Source organism: Amia ocellicauda, chromosome 1, assembly GCF_036373705.1.
Source record: "Amia ocellicauda isolate fAmiCal2 chromosome 1, fAmiCal2.hap1, whole genome shotgun sequence".
Taxonomy (NCBI): domain Eukaryota; kingdom Metazoa; phylum Chordata; class Actinopteri; order Amiiformes; family Amiidae; genus Amia; species Amia ocellicauda.
This window is the reverse complement of record NC_089850.1, coordinates 58,464,048-58,484,797: the sequence shown is the minus strand read 5'-3', so window position 1 is coordinate 58,484,797 and position 20,750 is coordinate 58,464,048. Positions and strand designations below refer to the sequence as shown.

Here is a 20,750-nt window from a genome sequence, read left to right as displayed (position 1 = left end):
AATAATTATACTACTGTAGTTTATAGACATAGTAACCAAGAATAGGAAAAGGAAAGTATATATAGTAATCTCGTACAGGCACAGCGATGCACAACTTAACGCCAATCAATGCATTAGTGGGCTAAAGCTTAGTTTATCGAGCAGGTGTTGCGAGAGAAATGTTTAAAAATGATATGGGGATGTGGAGGGGGACAAAGGATTTGATGAAAGGAGGAAAGAAGAGGGAGACTTAAATCACAGGGACACCAGGAGAGCAGCGGATAGGAAAGTGCAGCTAGAGACACTGAATGAGAGAGAGAGACCCTGCCTGTCAACAGTGGAACTGGATTTGGGTGAGAAAAACAAGACGAAGAATGCTCCAGTTCATGTTTATTTTCAATTGTTCTGCAATATCAACATAATGCCAATCACACGTCTGTACACCAGTCTCTAAGTAAGGCACATGTGGGAATGCCAACCCAGCCCCCGTGAGGAGGGAGGGCAGGGGTCTCCTTTACACACGTCGAGAAAAGTGCAGTCAACACTGACACAGGGGAGAGACGAGTCACGGCCCTGCAGGACAGTGTCCCTCTCCCTGCGCGCGCACACACACACACACACACACGCACGCACACACTATAAAAACAAAATACATAACATATTCCTATATATTAATAGAAATCACTACATCTACATGCTAGGCTGGCTAACTAACTACACCGTGACTTCAGATTGGTAATCATTAAAAAATAAACACTTTTATACAAATACACCATCTTAGCCGATGCAACGATTCAGAGCTGTAATTAAAACAATATCAAAGTAAGGAAAATATTCACAGGAGTATGTCTGTGCATATACATTAATATACACACACACTACCAAAGGTTGGTCTCTGAGCTATTACTGTATATTACATCACATCAGTAATGCACAGCTGTCGTGGTTTTGACACGACAAAATGACCGAATCCACCCACTCTTGCCATTAAAACCGTTCGCACACACTTAAAACCTAAATTCAATTGTCCGTAAACATCCCCAAGTATTTTTTGACTGCTGGAAATCTGTGCAAATGCTCTGTGAACACTCGTCCTGAAGTGCACTATACAAATAAAAATGCATTGCTGCACTCATCTATACACTTCCGATTCCTTAAACAGCGAACAAGAACTAAACCAGTCACCACCCATTTCAAATACAAATCAGGGATCAATAAAATCACCTGATTGACAGACATGCTGCTCAACAACAAATACACAGCACTCGGCACCTATTACAGTCTGAGCAGAATATTTGTAAAAACATTTTTTTTTAAGAAACTTGAAAACATAAAAGTATGCAAAAAAGGGACAACAAAACCATTTCCATATCATCAAGTAAGTTTACATTCTTACAGTTATTGGTTACGATTTGTGATTATTTACATTTTTTTATATTGAAGGTTATCAGCATTATTGTAACTCTTGTGTTTAAGCATCGCCTACGTCCGTGGGCATACAAGACACTGCCTAGACTGCAATGACTGACACAGACTGGGCGCTATACAGCACTAGTGCCTCACCGAGACACAAAGGCCGGGCGCTATACAGCACTAGTGCCTCACTGAGCGAGACAGGCTGGGAACTACAATAGCGTCTCAGTTATAGCTGTAGAAATGTGTCCAGATTGCACCATGGGATACAGAAGTGACACCGGATACACCACACCCAGTGAGTCGCACTGAAATATTAACACCGCAGCGGACGTGCCGATCCCGAGGGCAGTGCCACAGTGCAAAGAGTTTCTCGGAGCCCCGCAGTGAAGTCCCTATGCACTGTGATCGTCTAAACCATGATCTGTCCCCCTCCACCGAGCTGCCAGTGCACTACACCCCACGGCAGACCGGCCCCGGGACCGGACCCCAGCAAAAACAGCAAGAGAATCTTCTCGTCTTCCCGGTCTAAAATGGTTTCTAACAACAACAAAAAAAAACATATACAAAATGTACTACAATTATTTACAGAAACTAAAACTAAACTAAACTAAAAAAATCCCTGAAAAACCAGAGGGAAGGGGATTGTGGGAGTGCCAGCCGACTCTCCACACAGACATCACAGCTTGAGAAGACCTGCCGACACCGAGCTCCTTCATTCGACACAGAATTGAAGTCTGCTGCCCCCTCCCAGTACCGTGCCGTGTCTGGGCTGGTTGCTATGAAGAGCACCATGAGCAGCCAGTATTGTTTTTGGGATATTCTGGACAACTGTGCCAGTACTGATGGAGCCAGCGGTGTCTGGACTGCAGGGCCCGGTCCATGCTCAGAGTAGAGCCACTTGGTAGCTTCCCTTTCGATCCAGCCCGGCAAAGGGGCGATCTCTGTTGGCACCGGGGTGTTACAGACCGTAGCAGCACACTTGGGTCACTCTTGACTGACACGGACACATGCTCTTTTCTTTTAAAAAAAAGGGGAATTATTTGGTTTCAGATTGCTCCCCATTTTAAAGAGAGAGAGAGAGAGAGAGAGAGAGAGAGATAGGAAAATAAATCAACAGGTTTATTTACACATTTATAATTAAAAGGAAATACAGCCCCTCTTCCCTTCCTCCTCCCCCAAGGTTAAAACAACAATGGGAAAACAAAAAATCTTAAATAAGTCTTTAAAAATCTGGCCCGCAGGAGGGGGCGACTGGCATCCTCCAGTATGGAGAGACGAGGGGGTGGATGGACAGTGGGACACCGTCAGGTACGGTCCTCTGGGATGAGTCAGGAAGGGTCTCGGCAGCCACCCAGCCACCCAGCCGCCCATCCCCATCCCTCCCTCCGCGCTCCCTCCCTGTGTTACAGTCCGGAGGTCTGCTTGATCCACTGGCGGTACTGAGTGACCCGGGTGTAAATGCCAGGCTTGTTCCTGCGGGCGCAGCCGTCTCCCCAGCTCACCACCCCGGCCAGGAACAGACGCCCGTTCACCTCGATACTGGACAGAGGACCTCCCGAGTCACCCTGAAAGAGAGAGAGAGGGAGGGAGGGAGAGAGGGTGTTAGATTGGGGGAGAGAGAGAGTCTGACCCAGAGAGAAGAGAGAAGGAAACCTGGAGAATGATCAAGGCAAGTGTTAAAAAAAAAAAAAGGAAGGGAGGGAGGAGACGGTAAAGGGAGTAAGAGACGGGGTAGGAGATAGAGGGAGGCTGAGATGGAGAAGAGAGAGAGAGACAGACAGAGGGAGGAGACACACAGAGGTGGTGGGGAGGGGCTTTACCTGGCAGGCGTCTACCCCCCCGGTCAGGACCCCGGCACACAGCATGCGGGAGGTGGTCTGTCCGTTCATGAGGCTGGAGCACACGGTGTCGTTAATGATGCGCACCTCGGCCTTCTGCAGCACCGTGGCGCCAAAGCCTGAGGAGCAAACACAGAGCGCGTCAACACAGCACAGAGCCACACATTCACAAAAAGACAAAGGAGGATGGCGGGACAGGCAGCCACAACAGAGCCCACAGACACAGCATCATGTCCTGCCTCAGGGCTACCCACGGGGACAGGACCACACAGGGCAGCGCTCAGTGGTCACACCAGACCCGCACCAGGCCGTCACTCACCGCCCTCCTTGGTGGCGCCCCAGCCAGTGATCCACACGGACTTGCCGGCGGGGAAGACGTAGGTGGAGGTGGGCAGGCAGATGGGCCAGATGAGCTTGCTGAGGGTGACGGGGTTGTCGAGCTCCATGAGGGCGATGTCGTTGTCGAAGGTGTAGTGGTTGTAGTTGGGGTGGGCTATGATGCGCTTCAGGCCCGTCTTCACTGTGTTCTTGTCCGGCTGGTTCTGCGTGTGCAGGCCCAGGTACACCTCCCACACGGAGGGCTGCGAGTACCTGTGGAGAGACACGCAGCGCGAACGTCAAGACACCGAGGGACACAGAGAGAGAGACGGACGGACACAGCGGGGACACAGAGGACCAGACACAGCGGGGGGACAGAGAGGGCACAGCTGTCGGGAGGCCTCCATAGCATCGAGCTGCTCTTCTCCGGAGTGACACAGGAAGGCTCACTCACCGGACTTTGGAGTCGTCCTGCACACAGTGGGCGGCCGTGACCAGCCAGCGGTTGGAGATGACGGAGGCGCCGCACACGTGTCCCGAGCCCTTGATGTGCAGGCTGACCTGCCAGGGCCACTCGCCCACCTCGGCCTCCTGGCCCCCCACGATGCGCGAGGTTTTGTAGGGCCGGGTGCCGCACTCTGCAAAACACAACGACTAATTTATGCGTGACGTCACCGCATATTAAACAAATAAAATACAATTAAAAGTGTATACGTCATCCTGCTCTGCTGCATCTGATGTCGGGACTGTGGGGGTGAATTGTTGTCCACATCAACACTTCCACACGAAATATCCGACCCAGTAACATCGCTTTCACGGTCATCGGCCATTGAGCGCCAGTGGTTTAAATCAGTGAAATACCTGGGTGTAGCGTCACGCATTCTGGGTACAGGAGTTTTTTTAAACTGTCTAACTTCCCCCCCCCCATCTTATAAGCAACGGATGTGAATTAAACTTTCAGGACATATTTAGAAAGTGTAGGTACAACTTTGTAAAAATTAAATGATTATGATGATACCCCACCTTTAAAGAAGCCCGTCTAAAGGCCACGATTGAATGGAATATTATCCAGAAGGCCAAGCGGCCCCTCCAGGACTAACATCCCGGCTCTGGAGCTCGGCATTATGTGTGGCCCCGCAGTGCCGGGGTCCTCCTTACCACAGTCCTGCTCGTCCGATCCGTCAGTGCAGTCGTCCATGCCGTCGCACTGCGGGTTGAGCTTGGTAATGCACACGCTGTTCTTGCACTTGTAGGTGAACTCGGTGCACTGGACCACCGAACCTGGAGGCGGGGCAGAGAGCAGGGGTGAGACTCGGCACGCGCACACCCTCAACGCGGCGGCAAACTCATCTAGTGAGATTAACAACCCAAGATGGGACAGGCTTACTTTTCGGACACTCGGACTCGTCTGACCCGTCTCCACAGTTGTCCTGTCCGTCGCACTTCATCTTCTCCGAGATGCACTTCCCATTGCGGCATTTATACTCTCCATCCTTGCAGCCTGAGAGAGAGAGACAAAGGGGCCGATCAGTCCCACCCACTGCACACAGATCCACCCCAGACGGGGCCCCGCACCACTCCGCCCCACCCCACCCCTGAACTGGGGCGCCTCGTGCCAACAGAACAGAAGTGTTGCTCTGAAGTTAGAGGCAGTTCGGTCTTACCGCACTGCTGCTCGTCAGTGTTGTCTCCGCAGTCATCCACGCCGTCGCACAGCCAGAATTTGGGCTTGCACAGCGAGTTCTTGCACTGGATCTGGTCTGAACTGCAACCTGCACAGAGACGGATGGGACAGAGCATAAGGGGATGAAAATAAGGAGCCTGTGGGAGTGTCACGGCGTGGGGGAGCGTCACGGCTCGAGATGCACACGTGCAGTGTATAGGTGAGAGTGCAGTCCCTCCGTGAGGGCGTGAGTGTTGTGCGGCGTGCTGGTGTGTCAGTCTGTGTCGGACAGGCAGGCCCCACTCACTGCACTTCTTCTCGTCGCTGTTGTCCCCGCAGTCGTTCCAGCCGTCGCACTTCAGAGACTCACTGACACACAGGTCGTTATTGCACTTGAACTTCCCAGGGCATGCTGCAGGGGGGGGGGATGGAGAGAGTTAATATATACACTCACCTAAAGGATTATTAGGAACACCATACTAATACTGCGTTTGACCCCCTTTCGCCTTCAGAACTGCCTTAATTCTACCTGGCATTGATTCAACAAGGTGCTGAAAGAATTCTTTAGAAATCTTTAGAAATGTTGGCCCATATTGATAGGATAGCATCTTGCAGTTGATGGAGATTTGTGGGATGCACATCCAGGGCACGAAGCTCCCGTTCCACCACATCCCAAAGATGCTCTATTGGGTTGAGATCTGGTGACTGTGGGGGCCAGTTTAGTACAGTGAACTCATTGTCATGTTCAAGAAACCAATTTGAAATGATTCGACCTTTGTGACATGGTGCATTATCCTGCTGGAAGTAGCCATCAGAGGATGGGTACATGGTGGTCATAAAGGGATGGACATGGTCAGAAACAATGCTCAGGTAGGCCGTGGCATTTAAACGATGCCCAATTGGCACTAAGGGGCCTAAAGTGTGCCAAGAAAACATCCCCCACACCATTACACCACCACCACCAGCCTGCACAGTGGTAACAAGGCATGATGGATCCATGTTCTCATTCTGTTTACGCCAAATTCTGACTCTACCATCTGAATGTCTCAACAGAAATCGAGACTCATCAGACCAGGCAACATTTTTCCAGTCTTCAACTGTCCAATTTTGGTGAGCTTGTGCAAATTGTAGCCTCTTTTTCCTATTTGTAGCGGAGATGAGTGGTACCCGGTGGGGTCTTCTGCTGTTCCCATCCGCCTCAAGGTTGTACGTGTTGTGGCTTCACAAATGCTTTGCTGCATACCTCGGTTGTAACGAGTGGTTATTTCAGTCAAAGTTGCTCTTCTATCAGCTTGAATCAGTCGGCCCATTCTCCTCTGACCTCTAGCATCAACAAGGCATTTTCGCCCACAGGACTGCCGCATACTGGATGTTTTTCCCTTTTCACACCATTCTTTGTAAACCCTAGAAATGGTTGTGCGTGAAAATCCCAGTAACTGAGCAGATTGTGAAATACTCAGACCGGCCCGTCTGGCACCAACAACAAAATTGCTTAAATCACCTTTCTTTCCCATTCAGACGTTCAGTTTGGAGTTCAGGAGATTGTCTTGACCAGGACCACACCCCTAAATGCATTGAAGCAACTGCCATGTGATTGGTTGGTTAGATAATTGCATTAATGAGAAATTGAACAGGTGTTCCTAATAATCCTTTAGGTGAGTGTATATCAAAAAGGTAAGTGAGATGGGTAGAGCCAGTCAGAGAGTATGAGGGAGACGGCGGGGAGGAGACTCACGGTCAGAGGGATCGAAGGCCTTGAATTCAGCCAAGAAGCCGCGGTCCACAAAAGTCTCGTCAGAGGTGAAGGTCACCGTGATTTCGTTGGACCTGCTGGACACGACTGTGTTTTCAGGCTTCTCTCCACACAACCTGAGAGAGGGGGAAAGGAAGGGTAAGAAGAGAGCGAGAGAGACGGGGTGAGGAAAGAGAGGAAGAGACAGCGAGACATTAAGACACGGGTGACAATCTCAAGGACAATATTTGGAATTTCAGGGGGTTGGCAGGGCCCCACTGGCCCTCACTGAGAGGACAACACTCACCGTTCACCGTTGACCACCACCACGTCTTTGGTGCACTGGTTGGGGAACACCCCCGGCTCTAACAACAGGAACTGCTTGAAGATCACCTTCACGTACTTGCCAGGTGTGACCTGTGTAAGAGGAGGAGGAGGAGGAGAGGAAAGAGAAATCGGTCACTCAGTCCTTAGTATCTCTCATCTGGCCTAACCTGCTCATTTATCAGCAGCACAGCGCAGCGCCCCTCTCTCTGACAGACTAATAATCTCTGCTCAGGAGCACGGCAGTTCTGCCCCTCACTCTCTCCAGCACAGTCATGCCCTCTGCCCACCTTAATGTTCCAGACGCACTTCTTGCTGGTGGGGTAGAACCCGGGGTAGTTGGGCGATGAGAAACTGCCGATGTCTCCGGTCAGCAGACCACCACACGCTGAGAAGAGACCAAGACACACGGGTCAGTGGGGTCTTTGCACTGGCGCTCAATAGAATGACTGTGGCGTTGTAACAAGACCGGGCAGGGCAAGGGAGAAACAACATGATCGGTGACGAGGGAAAAATATAGATACATTTCTGAATGCTTTATATACACTGCTGAAAAACACTTGTGTACAATGTAAATTAGTGGTCAAACAAGCAACTGGAGAAAGCCATAGTCTGTGATGGGCCGAAGATGAGCAGCAACTGCCTGGCACCGCGAGAATGCATGTATGAGATAAGAACGGCAGAAACAGGGTTCGGCACTAATGAGGCAAACGTACGACTGTTTAAATAATCAGACTAGAGCTCCTTCTCTGTACCGAGGCGTCTCTCTCTTTTGTACGCAGTACCTGGGTCACCCTGTGGGATCTGGGCGATGTTGGCCCTGAAGCCGGGGAAGTTCTTCAACTCGTTGGTGACCAGGGTGAGCAGCATCACGTTCCCCGAGCTGATGTAGGAGAGCCGTTCATTGGGGCCGAAGAAGCTACACTTCCTGTGAACACACGGCGTGGGGGGAGGGGTTACACTCTCCGCTGGGATAGTCCGACTTTTTTTTTTTCCCCTGAAGAACCCAGTCTGGATGCATAGATATTAAATAAATACATTTACCATGCCAGGCCTGGAAGGGGCCCGACATGGAAGCACTCTACCTCAGCAGAGACTTATTGAACAGCACATGTGGTCAGCCTTATATACATTGCAGGACTGGACCGGGGTCTGCCAGAGTGTGATCTCGAGGTCAGATTTCTGACCCTTGTAATGTTCACCCTTGTAGTCTTCCTCGGAAGAGGTGTGGCATCCAAAGAACAGATGTCTTCCTTTGATATACTAGGAAAGGTCTGATCCCACGGATCTTATTTAACAACTGTCAATTGCTCATTAACAAAAACAGTTCCTGCCAACCTGGAGAAAAGATTAAGTCCACAAACTTTTAACAAACAACTGTGGGCCCTCTCTCTCTCGGCAGTTTGATCTTTTCTATTATTGACAGGAATGTCTAGAGGGTATGCTCTGAACAACTTGCAAAATGGTTGTTGCTACCATAATACATTTACTTTGCTTGGTCTGCATATTATTATTAATATAAAACATTATATAATTATCACAAAACACTTTCTTCAGCTTTCCTATGCAGGGTCTTCACCCCCCTCTTCAGATTTTTGAAGAATGTCATCAGATACAAATGCGGTGCGGTGGACTCACTCGGACATGGCTCTAGCCTCCAGGGGCACCAGCGAGTCGTACACCTTGATGAAGTCCTTGGAGCAGTCGTTCTCCAGGCTGAAGGTGATGAAGTCGAGCTTGATGGAGTGGCGGAGGTCGGCGCGCAGCTGCCACTCGCAGTAGGTGTTGGGGGGGTAGGGGGTGTCGGGAAAGCCGGGGGACTGCAGGGTCAGGGTCTTATCAGCCTGGGCGTGGATGTAGTGCCTACAACTCCCTGGCACAGAGGGAGAGAGAGATTATTGATTAGAGAGAGAGAGGGAGAGAGGAAGCAGTAATGGAGGAGAGAGGGAGCAATGATATAGAGAAAGGAGAGCAGAGAAGGACCACTAACGGAGAGCAGTGATGGAGAGAGGGAGCAGAAACAGGGGAAGACAGGCTGCAGACAGGCTCAGTTCACATAAGGACTGCTACTCCTGTGTGCACTTCATTTGGGATGCTTTCCGTGCCGCAGCTTGGACTTCTCACCTTGTCTTGCCGCCCGGGCCATGCGGGGGTCCACAGCTGAAAGACAGGAGAAGAAAAAAGGGAAACCGTTAAAAAAACTGAATAAAAATCTTAATCTTAAAAGGCTTTTCCCCCAAAGATCAGGGGCCAAGTGAATTCAACACCATAAATATCAAATGACTTGGATTAACCCATATGGAAGCATTTATAAATAAACTGGCCCCTTGGTTGTATATTTTAAATACACAGGATATATTTGAGTCTGTAATGCATATATTTCAGATTAGGTGGCGAGGTTCATTGTGACCATATGAAACATGAGAGGACTCGGCTGCTGGGGAAGAGGACTGAGCCCGTGAGGATGGAGAGGATTGGACCACTCTGTACCTCCCGAGACGACGCTGTCTAAGTTCAGATGCTCGGTGAATCTCCGGCTGGCCTTCCTCGCGTTCGCAGTCTTGTCCACAGCGACGATGGCGCTGTCCACCGCGGCCTCCTGCCCAACCGGCACGTTGAACTCGGACAGGTAGTATGCGATCACGCCCTCACTGGGGGAGAGATGGAGAGCGTTAGAGACGGGAACTCTGAGCTCGGATGTGTGCGGTTCAGTCATACGGTCTTCAGTGGAGGAGAGAGGGAGAGAGACATGGTGTCTGGGCGCCTGTCTACGTGGCTGACCTGGCACTCAGCCCTACCTGAAAGCATGCACGGTGGAGGACGTGTAGTATTTGGACAGTTGGGGATTGCCGCTGTAGATGGTTTTCAGCTGCAAGTGATGAAAGAGGGAAACAAATTAAATGCATGCAACGATACGAAAGGACTGTCTTTGACATTTACAGAATGGAAAAACAAAAGACAGGGTCTGTCCCCCATCTCCACCCTCACCTCGCCTTTCACCTTCTCCGCCAGCACCCGGAACTCTGTGCTGTTTGGGTTCTCGTAGGCTTCCAGGAAGTCCTTGTTGGTGATGCGCAGGCTGCCGCTGTAGATCTTGGGCACTCGGGCTTTACGGACTAGAAACCGGGAGGAGAAGAATGTTGAGCGTTTTGTTCTGTCGGCTGACCAGGCAAGATCTGCCCTCGCCTGTCACACTCTCACACCCTCTCTCCCTCACTCACAGACCGCCTCACGCGAAGACTCACAGTGGAAGTGCCAGACCAGCACGCCGATTATGAGCGCGATGACCGCGGCGAGGACCACCACCGCCAGCACTGCCATCTTCTTCGACAGCCCCTTCTTCTTCTCCAGGCGCTTTGAGTCCGAGGCCGGGAGGAACTGCAGCGAAGGATCCCAGTCCGGGTCCTGCGGGAGCGAGCGAGAGAGAGAGAGCGCGAGCGAGAGAGGGGGGGTTAATACAGGAGAGACACACTGCCTGTTCACTGCAGTAAACTGACACTGCCATGCTCGCTGTAATGTGTTCCTTTTATATAGTGCCTTTCACAAGGAGAACCTAGTCTGCATCACACAACAGCAAAACTATTATTAGCTTGAAGCTAGCACCTCAGAAGAAAGGACTCGGGGGCTTTCCATTACCTGGCACAGTGACTTCAGTGTTTTATACTGTTTTATTGGGAAGTATTTTACATTACAGTGACTTCAGTGTGCCGAGACACTTTGAGCAACTCCCTTTAAACCCTTTAAGGAACATTTTTCGGCCGTTTGGTGCTGCCCAAAGTAGCACTCTGCCCTGCCAGGGGGGGCCACGGACACTGGTACACGGTGTGGTGAGAGGAAGAGGTGCCATGGTGGCAGGACACAGTGTAGTGTAATGGATCTGGGTCACATGTGCAACACAGGGGAAAAAACTAAACGTTTACCCTCCCCTAGAGGCGACTGTTGCATGGCACAACCTACTGGCACTGCCCATCAACAGGGCATGACCCCAACTGCGGAGCCTGCGGCGCTGGTCCCAGCAAGGCCTCACACAGACTGGACCCGACCTGACTAGTAAAAGATCTGTGGGCGGTCAACCGTGTAATTTTTTTTTTCATCGTTTCTTACTTGTCATTTTATTTTTTAAGTAAAAGTTTAAAAGAGACGCATACAGAGTGGGAAAGCATGAGTGATCGGGGAGAGTGAAAACAGAAAGTGAGAATAGACAGAGGGAGCACAGAGCAAGAGAGAACAGCGAGAGGGAGAAGGGGAGAGAGCAAAAATGCGGTCCAGCCGGTTCCCTGAATAAGTAAACACGGCAGAGTCAGATGAAGGGGCGGACTGTCTCCTGACACTGCGTCACTCCGCTACTCACAGACACACAGGCCAGACGACACACACGCCAATCCACACGCACACACACACACACAAGGGCGACGACTGTGTCCAGCGGGCTCGCGTCAATAAGCGGCTCGGGTCTGCGGTCTGTGAAGGGAGTCTGGCATGCGCTGGGCATTTTGTCTCTCTGGCCCCGGGTCAGTGCTGGCTGGCTAATACACTAATAAAGGTGGGGGAGGGGGGTACTTGAATGTCTGAGCAAACAAAATGGGACGACTGTGACCTGATCTGAGAACACTGCAGAGGAGGGAGAGGAGAAGGAGAAGGAAAAGGCTTAGTTGGTCTTACTGTGCAAGAAGAGTCGAGAGTTTATGCCACTAACATCTCACACTAAAGACCCTGGCAGCGCTCAGTGTTCACACTTAAAAGGTTCTCCACAAGAGGATAAACGTTATGTTTTATAGCGCTTGACCACAGAAACCAGTCTGTTGGTTTCGGCGACACACAACGGTGCAATTAGATTAGGGCCGTAGACAGATGTGACTGGGTAGGTGAATAGGAGGTAATAACAGTGGAACAAAAACAGATCTGTGTACTTTAAGACAACGTCAAACCCCAGAGGGGCCCCAGCTGAGGAGAAGTTAATAGGACCCGAGAGAGGCACTTTTTTGAATCCACTCAATATCTCCCAACTCCCCCTCATTCGTTTGACTTGCAACTGCATTCATTACATTTAACTGAACTGCTTGGGATTTTTGATTTTTGACAGATCATGAGAGATGAATAAAACAAGTTTCTTCAACATATCATTCGCACTGCATTTCAAAATGAGGCAAAATCCTCACGGTTATAAAAGTCAGTGAGAAACTGAGGGGATCTTTGGCATTTGTGTTGTCTAACGATCAGGGCCGAGCGGTACGGCACACGGGGCGAGTGAATCGAGGAGGGGTGGCTACTGGCCAGGGCTGGGGTGAAACAGCACGTCACACCGTACCCAAGAGAAACAACGCAGACTGCTGCTTCCTCCGCACACACGCACCCTGACAGGATCAAGACATAACAAGTGCTATGAGGGGCCCAGCCCAGTGCAGTGTAATAATATTGGGGCCCACAGGGCACTGCCAGCACTGAGGGGGTTTTACAATGAGGGGCCCCTGTACATCTACCCACAATGCACCCTGTCCCAGAGCGGAGAGTGGAACACAGCGGGTTCAGGGAGAACAGGACGGCGCTGAAGACGCTTCTCAGCCCGCCTCAGATCCCGACCTCAGTCCCGTAGACGGAACACTCCTGGGATGAACTGGGACAGCAGATCGGTACGGCTGCCACATTCCTCCCACACACAGTGTCACAGCATGTTGATCGAAAGCATTGCACCACAGCAGGCACTGCAGACAAGGATGGGACGGAGCTGTACTACACCCTATCAAACAACGCCAACAGCTTCGTTCTGGTTTGTGCCGCTGCCAACAGCGAGAATGTTCCTCCGAGATGAAAGCGTCTCCTGTGCCACTGACAGAGCCTCGAACAAACGGACTGCTGTGAGCGAGTCGGCGCAGGCCCGAGGAACGCAGGGACGCCCTAAACGCCACCCTGTCCTGCCTCACTGCTGCACGTCACACCCCAGCGATCACAGGAGGACAGGGCGCCCCCCTATTTTGCGTTTCTTCCATTTGCGAATAATCGCACCAACTGTTGTCACCTTCTCACCAAGCTGCTTGGCGATGGTCTTGTAGCCCATTCCAGCCTTGTGTAGGTCTACAATCTTGTCCCTGACATCCTTGGACAGCTCTTTGGTCTTGGCCATGGTGGAGAGTTTGGAATCTGATTGATTGATTGCTTCTGTGGACAGGTGTCTTTAATACAGGTAACGAGCTGAGATTAGGAGAACTCCCTTTAAGAGAGTGCCCCTAATCTCAGCTCGTTACCTGTATAAAAGACACCTGGGAGCCAGAAATCTTGCTGATTGATAGGGGGATCAAATACTTATTTCCCTCATTATCATGCAAATCAATGTATAACTTTTTTGAAATGCGTTTTTTTTTCTGGATTATTTTGTTGTTATTCTGTCTCTCACTGTTAAAATACACCTACCATTAAAATTATAGACTGATCATTTCTTTGTCAGTGGGCAAACGTACAAAATCAGCAGGGGATCAAATACTTTTTTCCCTCACTGTAGTGTCTGTGCTGTGTGTGTGTGTGGTCATGCAAAGGTCCAAGTGTGCATGTGTGTGTCCGTTACAACTCTCGGATGCTGGCTGGAGAAATGAGCCGAGAGCAACAGCCCTCGCAGATTTCAAACGGAGGGGTTTTCAAGAAGAACTGGAGATTCCAACCCTTAAGAGAGGCAAAGCTGACAGAGTGAATCAGCACGGCCCGTTGGCTGTTGGCTGTCTGCCCACTCGGCAATCCTCAGCCCTGACTCGTCACACCCCCCCAGCACGGCCGTCACACAGAGAAGACGCGCAACCATCACTCGGACAATCTGTGCCCCACCACCCCGCGGTGTCCTGCTCCGTCCCGTCCTGCACTATCCCAGGTCCGCATCCGACATAAATACCTCGTCACAAACCACCCTCCCTGCGCCCACTCCTTTTTTCCCCTCTTTTTCTAGCCATTTCGGAAGATTGTGCCAGAGAGGTGCAGTCTCTTCTACAGGAGAGGCAGAACCAGTCTATCCAGCTCGGCAGCGCTTCAGTAAGATGCTTCCACTGGGCCAACGCAAGGTCAGCGAGGCACGAGTGTCAGGATCGCACAGATCCACCAGCGTTTCCAATTGGGTCTTCATCACGGTCAAGTCGTTCAACAAGGCATCGCCCTCCAGCTTCCATATAAACGGTCCAATTCTCACTCTCACGCTCTCCTTGCAATAAAACTAATCTCACATCCTCCTTGGCCTGCATGTCACCCATTCACCGGTGGACTCCTCTCCCATTATGTTAGCATTGGTTTTATTTCGGCCAGCACATTGTTTAGTGCGGTGGTTAATAAACGGGTTTGGGCTTCACATCTGCTATCCCAACACGGTACCTGCCTTGCCACGGATACCCCCAATGTATTCCAAGAGTAATTAGATCTTGCATATATAATTTAAATAAATACCTATAGAATAACCATCATAAAATTACATATTCAGGGCACGCAATAAATCGAGATCATTGTAGATCTTTGTTTTTACCACGAGATGGCTGGGTCGTTGGTATCCTGGCTTTGGACAGACATCCTATACGATTATTTCATGAGTATTTGGAATAAATATAATATTGATGGACAGAAAATTCAAAGTCTGTAGAAACCTTGAAGCCCATTTACAGAAGGGGTCAGACAGACCGACACACAGCCTGATAGTAACTGGGAATTTGACAGAGCTTTCATTGCACCGTATCTACACACCGCCTTCGAAGTGGTCACTACAGATGACCGAACATGATTTTCTCTAAAAACGTCGAACTGTCCTTCACCCGTTTTTCCAAATGCACCCGCTTTTGTTTATTTCTTTTTTTTTTTCCCCACGTATGACAAAACTGGTGAAACATTTTGGGATCTGGACTAATGTTAAAATTACTTATAATACAATATAGCTCTTCCCTGTATTTTGTAATATTAATAATTCTGTTTTGCAGAGGATTTGAAATAAACCTCAAAAGACATGCAATAAGTCCTGCTGTCCTAATTTTCAATGTCTGTGTCTCGTACTGTGGCAATAGAACAGCAGCTTCACAAACAAGACAACAGCAAAACAAGCGATTATTTTCCCACAAAAATGTAGCCTCCAAGTTCAGTTTTTGCTTGGAGCAGCTTTACCTGGATACTAACTCCAAATAGTTTCCCCACAAGCAGACGTTCACCCCTATTCACACGGCCCTACAATGTGGGCCCTGCAATGTGCCAGGCTGCACTGGCCGACGCGGAAGAGCAGATCACGGGCACCTGGGGTGAAGAAACATCAGCCAAGGGGAGAAGGGGAAGACGGAAAAGCAAGAGCAACGCTTTGAGTGCCTGTGGTCTGTGAACAGCTGCCACTAGTGCATTCCGCCACATCCCCGAGAAACAACGCATCGCAAAGGAGAGAAGAACAAGTGGAGCGATGGGTGCATCAGGCCGGGCCCCTCCCAAAAACACCCTCCTGCATGGCGGACGTGAACGGGCTTGACCGGCTGGCAGCGGACGGGCTGGCAGCTGAGCGGCTGTGGCCAGGAACGCACGGCCGCATGTGGGGAAACACGGCTCTGACACTGGAGTGTAAAAAGCACGGCAAGAACCTACAATCAAAATAAGTCTGATCCTGGAGGGGGGCGGGAAATTAGCACGATTCCCCGTGTCTGTCCCTGCTCTGTGTCCGTGTGCCAGGGAAGTAGTCTGTGGACTGGATGCAAGCGGTCACCTGGATTGTCCTGAAGGAGGATAGAGAGGAGACACTGTAGGACTGTAGACATGAACTCCCTCTTTCATGATTTTATGCAGAAGAGGGGTGGTGAAAAAATTAAAATCAAATCCACCCCCCTGCCGGGTAACTGTCAAATCCCCAGGCTCTGCTGCTCAACTCCAAGCGGCGGGAGCGAGCGGGTTCTCCTCTGGCAGGAGGGTGGACACCGCAGGCTGCACCCTGGACCAGAAAGAGCAGAGCGAAGCAGGAGTTTGCTATGCTTCCTCCTCCGTGTTGCATTGAAACAGAAGTGGAAGCTGGCAAGGTCGGGGGTCAACCAAACTTTTTCCAATTCCCATCCTTTTTTCCATTGACTCTGCAGGAATTGGACTTGCAAAAGGAATTGCAGGCAGAGCTGGAGTGGAAAGACCACCAGCCTGGAACCTGGCAGCGTGAAGATAAAACTCCACAGTGACAGGATGCCCGAGGGCGACCGGGGCTGTATATAGCGCCCAGGGCTGGTTCTGGAGGGCAGCAGGGCATACAGCCACAGAAGGGAAGCGAGGTGAAGGGTATACACGTCACTCGTGGTGGAGGAAGCAGACCAGCATCTATACAGGGCTAATTTACACAGTGTTTGATCCCTACGCCTACCTAGTAAAGAGCACATTGAATAAGGTCACAGGCACGAAATACCAGCTTCCGATGCTGGTGAGAAGACCAAAGGGCACTCAGACAATCATAAAACAGGGAAGAGTATTTGTTTTCTCGAGTTTAAAGTCTCCTCGTGCTCAAAGTGAATGACTTGCATTTTGAAAACTTACAGACGTCTGGCTTCACAGCACTGAAATATGGCCGTCTTATCCATTAGCAGGGAGGGTGCATGTTGGGATACAATTTAATATAACGGCAGAGAAAGGCGTTGTGGTGTTTGTGTGTTCCTGTATTGTCTTCACTGGGGGCTGGTAATTCACTGGCTTGATTACTGATTAGCCTGCGGTGGTCAGGGGAACGCACGCAAAGTTGTCCATTTGCCGGCTGCTCATGAATAAGTGTCACTGAAATACACTGAGCCCGTTTGGGTGGATTTAGAAGACAAGTGATAAATCTGAGCTTGTATTAAAAGAAAGACTTCAATAAATGTATTTGGAAGGACTGGTCATCTTTTTTAAACTGACCGTTTTACTGGTTTGCTGACCGACATCAGTTCTGGTTTTTGGAAGGAAGAAGATGGGAGAAAAAACATATCCTTTCCCATTTCTCCACAGGCCTCCATTGGTCCCACTGCGGGTGAATTACAATACAGGCTCTTGTAGACTCTCTTCAGTTAGCAAACGTTCAGGCATCAGACAGACAAACAACAAAATCAAAGGCATTAATCGCTGCAGTGCCCGTCCTCCTAACCCTTCCCTGACCAAACACCTGCCCAATCAATGCTTCACACACTGTACTGCAGCTTCACGTAGACGGACGTGTAAACACTGACCCACAAAGAACAGATAAAAGAGAAGGAAGTGATTGTTTTCCTGAAAGCCACAGAGGCTGCCACAGCCGGCGAGCTCTCGCCTCATTACCCAGCTGCCCCAGCACTTCCTGGGCATAATGCAGCAGGATTTGTTTTGCAGCATTTCAGGTTTAACCAGCTTGGGGTTGTTGTGGACTCGGTGCCTGTCACCTTCCTGCGAGTTAATCTGCGTAGACAGATGCCAGCTTAAAATAACACTAAAGACCTATTTGTTTTGCTTCTTCGTCAAAACAATGGCAGTGGCAGCCCGCAGCTCGAACAGCACTCAACACCGATGAAACCGGTTCTGCTTTGGCAACCGTACCGTTAAAACCCAAACGCCTGCCCATTGGTGGAAAGATTAAGATGCCAGGTCTTACACAGGATACGCTTCGATACGCTTACAGATTTAGCCACACAGTGTGACAGGAAATGTGTTAAAGCAGGTGGTCACAGGCTGCTGTGGAAAAAATCAAAAAGCCTGACTCCAAGACGATCCTAAAGCAAGTATGCATTCACTGCCTTTCGTGAAGAAGAGCTTCATTTAATCTCATTGACGACTGGCGTCACCCAGACCCTTACACACCAACGCAGGGCCGGGAGCTCGGAGTGACAGGGCCATCGGGGGGCGGTGGACACAAACAGGAGAGGTCTTGACCCAGTTTCTCCCCTGCACGGATAGAGGAAGGGACGCAGAACAAATCGCACGCAGCAACTGTACATCTACCCACAATGCACCCTGTCCCAGAGCTGGGAGTGCAGCACAGCGGGGAAAATTAAAAGAGCTTCCAATCGCCCGGCTGGGACTCCCGAGTTCATGCGTTTTCAACACACTCGATCACCTGCAATAGCTGCGATTCCTCGTCAACAAGAGGATTCGGGACAACTGAGCCAAAATGGTTGCTCCTGTATGTAGTTCTGCCAGTGGGGAAATTGCCTTCACAACGGCAGCAACAGGAAGGCAACTGATTCAACTCAAAAATGCACGAGGAGCACAAAGTCAGTATTGTGGTAGACAGCAGCCCAGTGCGCGCCAGTAGAGCTAAAAAGGCCCCAATCCGACGGTGAGGGAGTGTTTAAATGTAACACATGGGGAGATAATATTGTGTGTATTATCTCATTACATACAAGGGAGAACTGGCAGGACAGACCGAAAAGAAACTCGTCCTCTCAAGCAAAGATGGGGACGTGTCGAGGGGTTACTTGTATTTCCTGTGGCAGGTGTGGTTGTGTAATGTAGGGCAAAAAATGTTCTGCCCAATGGACGAACTTTCATATCGTGCAGCTGATTGGTTGTCTGGTTTGAAGGGTATGGTCAAGCACTGCAGCAGACCCTGTGTGGGAACCAGACTAGTGATCAAGACAGACAGAGGGCCCCTCACTACACCACAGCAGCGCTCACACCCTCCCCATGTCCCCGAAAGTCCTGTCCTAGACCTGCGCTGCTGGGATTCAGACTCTGACACCGCCCGGCCGTGCCATCCTTACACAGCGGGGACTGCAGAGCGAAGGCCCAGTCCTGCTGCATCAAGTGAGAACCCAGTTCAGGTCTGCCGAGCTGTAGCATCCGGAGCTAATGGCCCCAAGTGGGAAAGCAAACGGGTTTCACATCGTTTCAAGCCTGTGTGTGTATTTATGCAAATGTCCTCTGAACATTATGTCTTAATCCCGGGCTCTGCCCATCTTGGCTTGCATGAGTGTGCGCAAAACCTGGACTGACTCAGACTGGAAATAAGTCCTACTGTGCGTCACTCACACATCTGTATAACAGAAATTACATTCAGTAAATCGCAAACCACCGGGTGATTTCAGCAACCCACTGCAGACGGGCTTAGAGAGGCAGTCGTGATTGTGTGACCGGTTCATCGAGCTCACGGCGCAGGAAACACCAGACACCCCTGTCGTTTCTGAAACAGCTCCGGCACAGTTGGATCACAAACAAACCAGGCTGCAAATACGCACACAGCTACGGGATAGGGAAGGAGGACATAACCAACCGAGTAACCGCACAGAAAACCAGTCAGCAGTTAGTAATGTAACACAGCGAGAACACAAATTAACACACAATCACCTCATTAGCGCGGCGCACCATTGAAGACCCGGTCAGATCAAGTCATGCTTTGAAGTAAAGTGAGCTTTACTCTGCATGTACTATGTACTGTGTATCACCTGCGTGTGCTAAGTGTGTTTGCTCACTATTAACAGTAGAACTCATAGTAACATTATTAAGCACAGGAAACAATGACGCTCACCGGAGATCTGGGGTTGTATCGCATTCCCGAATCCATAGGATCCATCCTGAGGTCCAGGAAATCCCGGTCGACTTGGTATATATTGTCCTTTACTACTTTCAAATGTGGAGAGTGCCTTTTAAAAAAAACCTTTCACTTCCGCATGCCGGGGTGTCTTTGTATCCAGTGCAGCCGCGCAGGTGAGGCGCAGGTGAGGCGCAGGTGAGGCGCGCAAACAGAAACACTGTACACTGTGTGTACAAACTCAAATGCCACAGAAACGATTATCCCGGGTCTGTGTCCGCCGTGGCTCCGACTCACAAAGGCGCAAAGCAGTCCCGCTCCCTGTGCAAATGCGCTGCTGGCGCGGCTGTGCGGGGCTGTGCTGTGCGGGGCTGTGCGGGGCGGGGCGGGGCGGGGCGGCGCGCAGGTGACGCCGGGCCGGGCCGGGCCTGAGCGGGTGGGAGGGTCAGGGTGGGACCGAGAGAGAAAGAGCGTCGAAGCCAGAATAACCTGCATTGTGTGCGATCACGAATACCTCGGCCGTGTCTGTAGTACACCTGCGCACAGCACCAAGCACAAAAAGGAGGGGGCGCTAACAACTCGTGTGGGGCAGCTGATCACGACGCGTAAACTGGGGGAAAACTTCAGGCTAATTCTGCTGTTTGGCGAATAGCCTTAATATCTATAAAGCTAAATTGCCCTCAAAACATTTAATTTCTACTGCATTTGGTACTCTATTGTATTTTATTCTTGTCCTTATGGTATTGTACTCATTTATTTATGTATCTATTGTTTTTATTGTATCCTTTGCACGTGTGTCTTGTTTTTAACTTGTAAAGCACCTCGGTGTGAAAGAGTGCTATATTCAATAAAATAATATTATTATTGGACGGAAGGCGCAATGGGCGACATAACGCTTTGTAATACGACTACTGCTAATGTATCACTATTATATAGACTCGTGTATTATTGTGTTTTCAGTAGGTCCAGTAAAATCTTCTGTAGTAGCGATTGTAACAACTTGTTTGCTGGTTGGATTAACAAATCGTTCCAAATAAA

The 20,750-nt window shown here is 50.1% G+C and overlaps 1 protein-coding gene across 1 annotated transcript; it reads right to left on the bottom strand.

The window, feature by feature from the left end:
- Positions 1-352: 352 nt before the first annotated feature.
- On the bottom strand, positions 353-20,079 carry st14a (ST14 transmembrane serine protease matriptase a). Its single transcript, XM_066710996.1, has 19 exons — positions 19,710-20,079; positions 10,516-10,675; positions 10,259-10,386; positions 10,069-10,139; positions 9,761-9,921; positions 9,395-9,430; positions 8,909-9,143; positions 8,056-8,198; positions 7,561-7,658; positions 7,254-7,363; positions 6,950-7,083; positions 5,522-5,626; positions 5,216-5,323; positions 4,939-5,052; positions 4,710-4,832; positions 4,006-4,189; positions 3,553-3,824; positions 3,216-3,352; positions 353-2,960 (listed from the first exon to the last, which is right to left on the bottom strand). The coding sequence occupies exons 1-19, from the start codon at positions 19,752-19,754 to the stop codon at positions 2,799-2,801; spliced, it is 2,526 nt and encodes an 841-aa protein (XP_066567093.1). The 5' UTR covers positions 19,755-20,079; the 3' UTR covers positions 353-2,798.
- Positions 20,080-20,750: the final 671 nt, after the last annotated feature.

Excerpts from the sequence above, each read along its gene's own strand:
- st14a (XM_066710996.1), bottom strand. The coding sequence starts at position 19,754 with ATGGATCCTATGGATTCGGGAATGCGATACAACCCCAGATCTCCG. Across the intron at positions 9,922-10,068 it reads TCCACCGTGCATGCTTTCAG|TGAGGGCGTGATCGCATACT; the intron begins GTAGGGCTGAGT and ends TCTCTCCCCCAG. Across the intron at positions 3,825-4,005 it reads CAGGACGACTCCAAAGTCCG|GTACTCGCAGCCCTCCGTGT; the intron begins GTGAGTGAGCCT and ends GTCTCTCCACAG.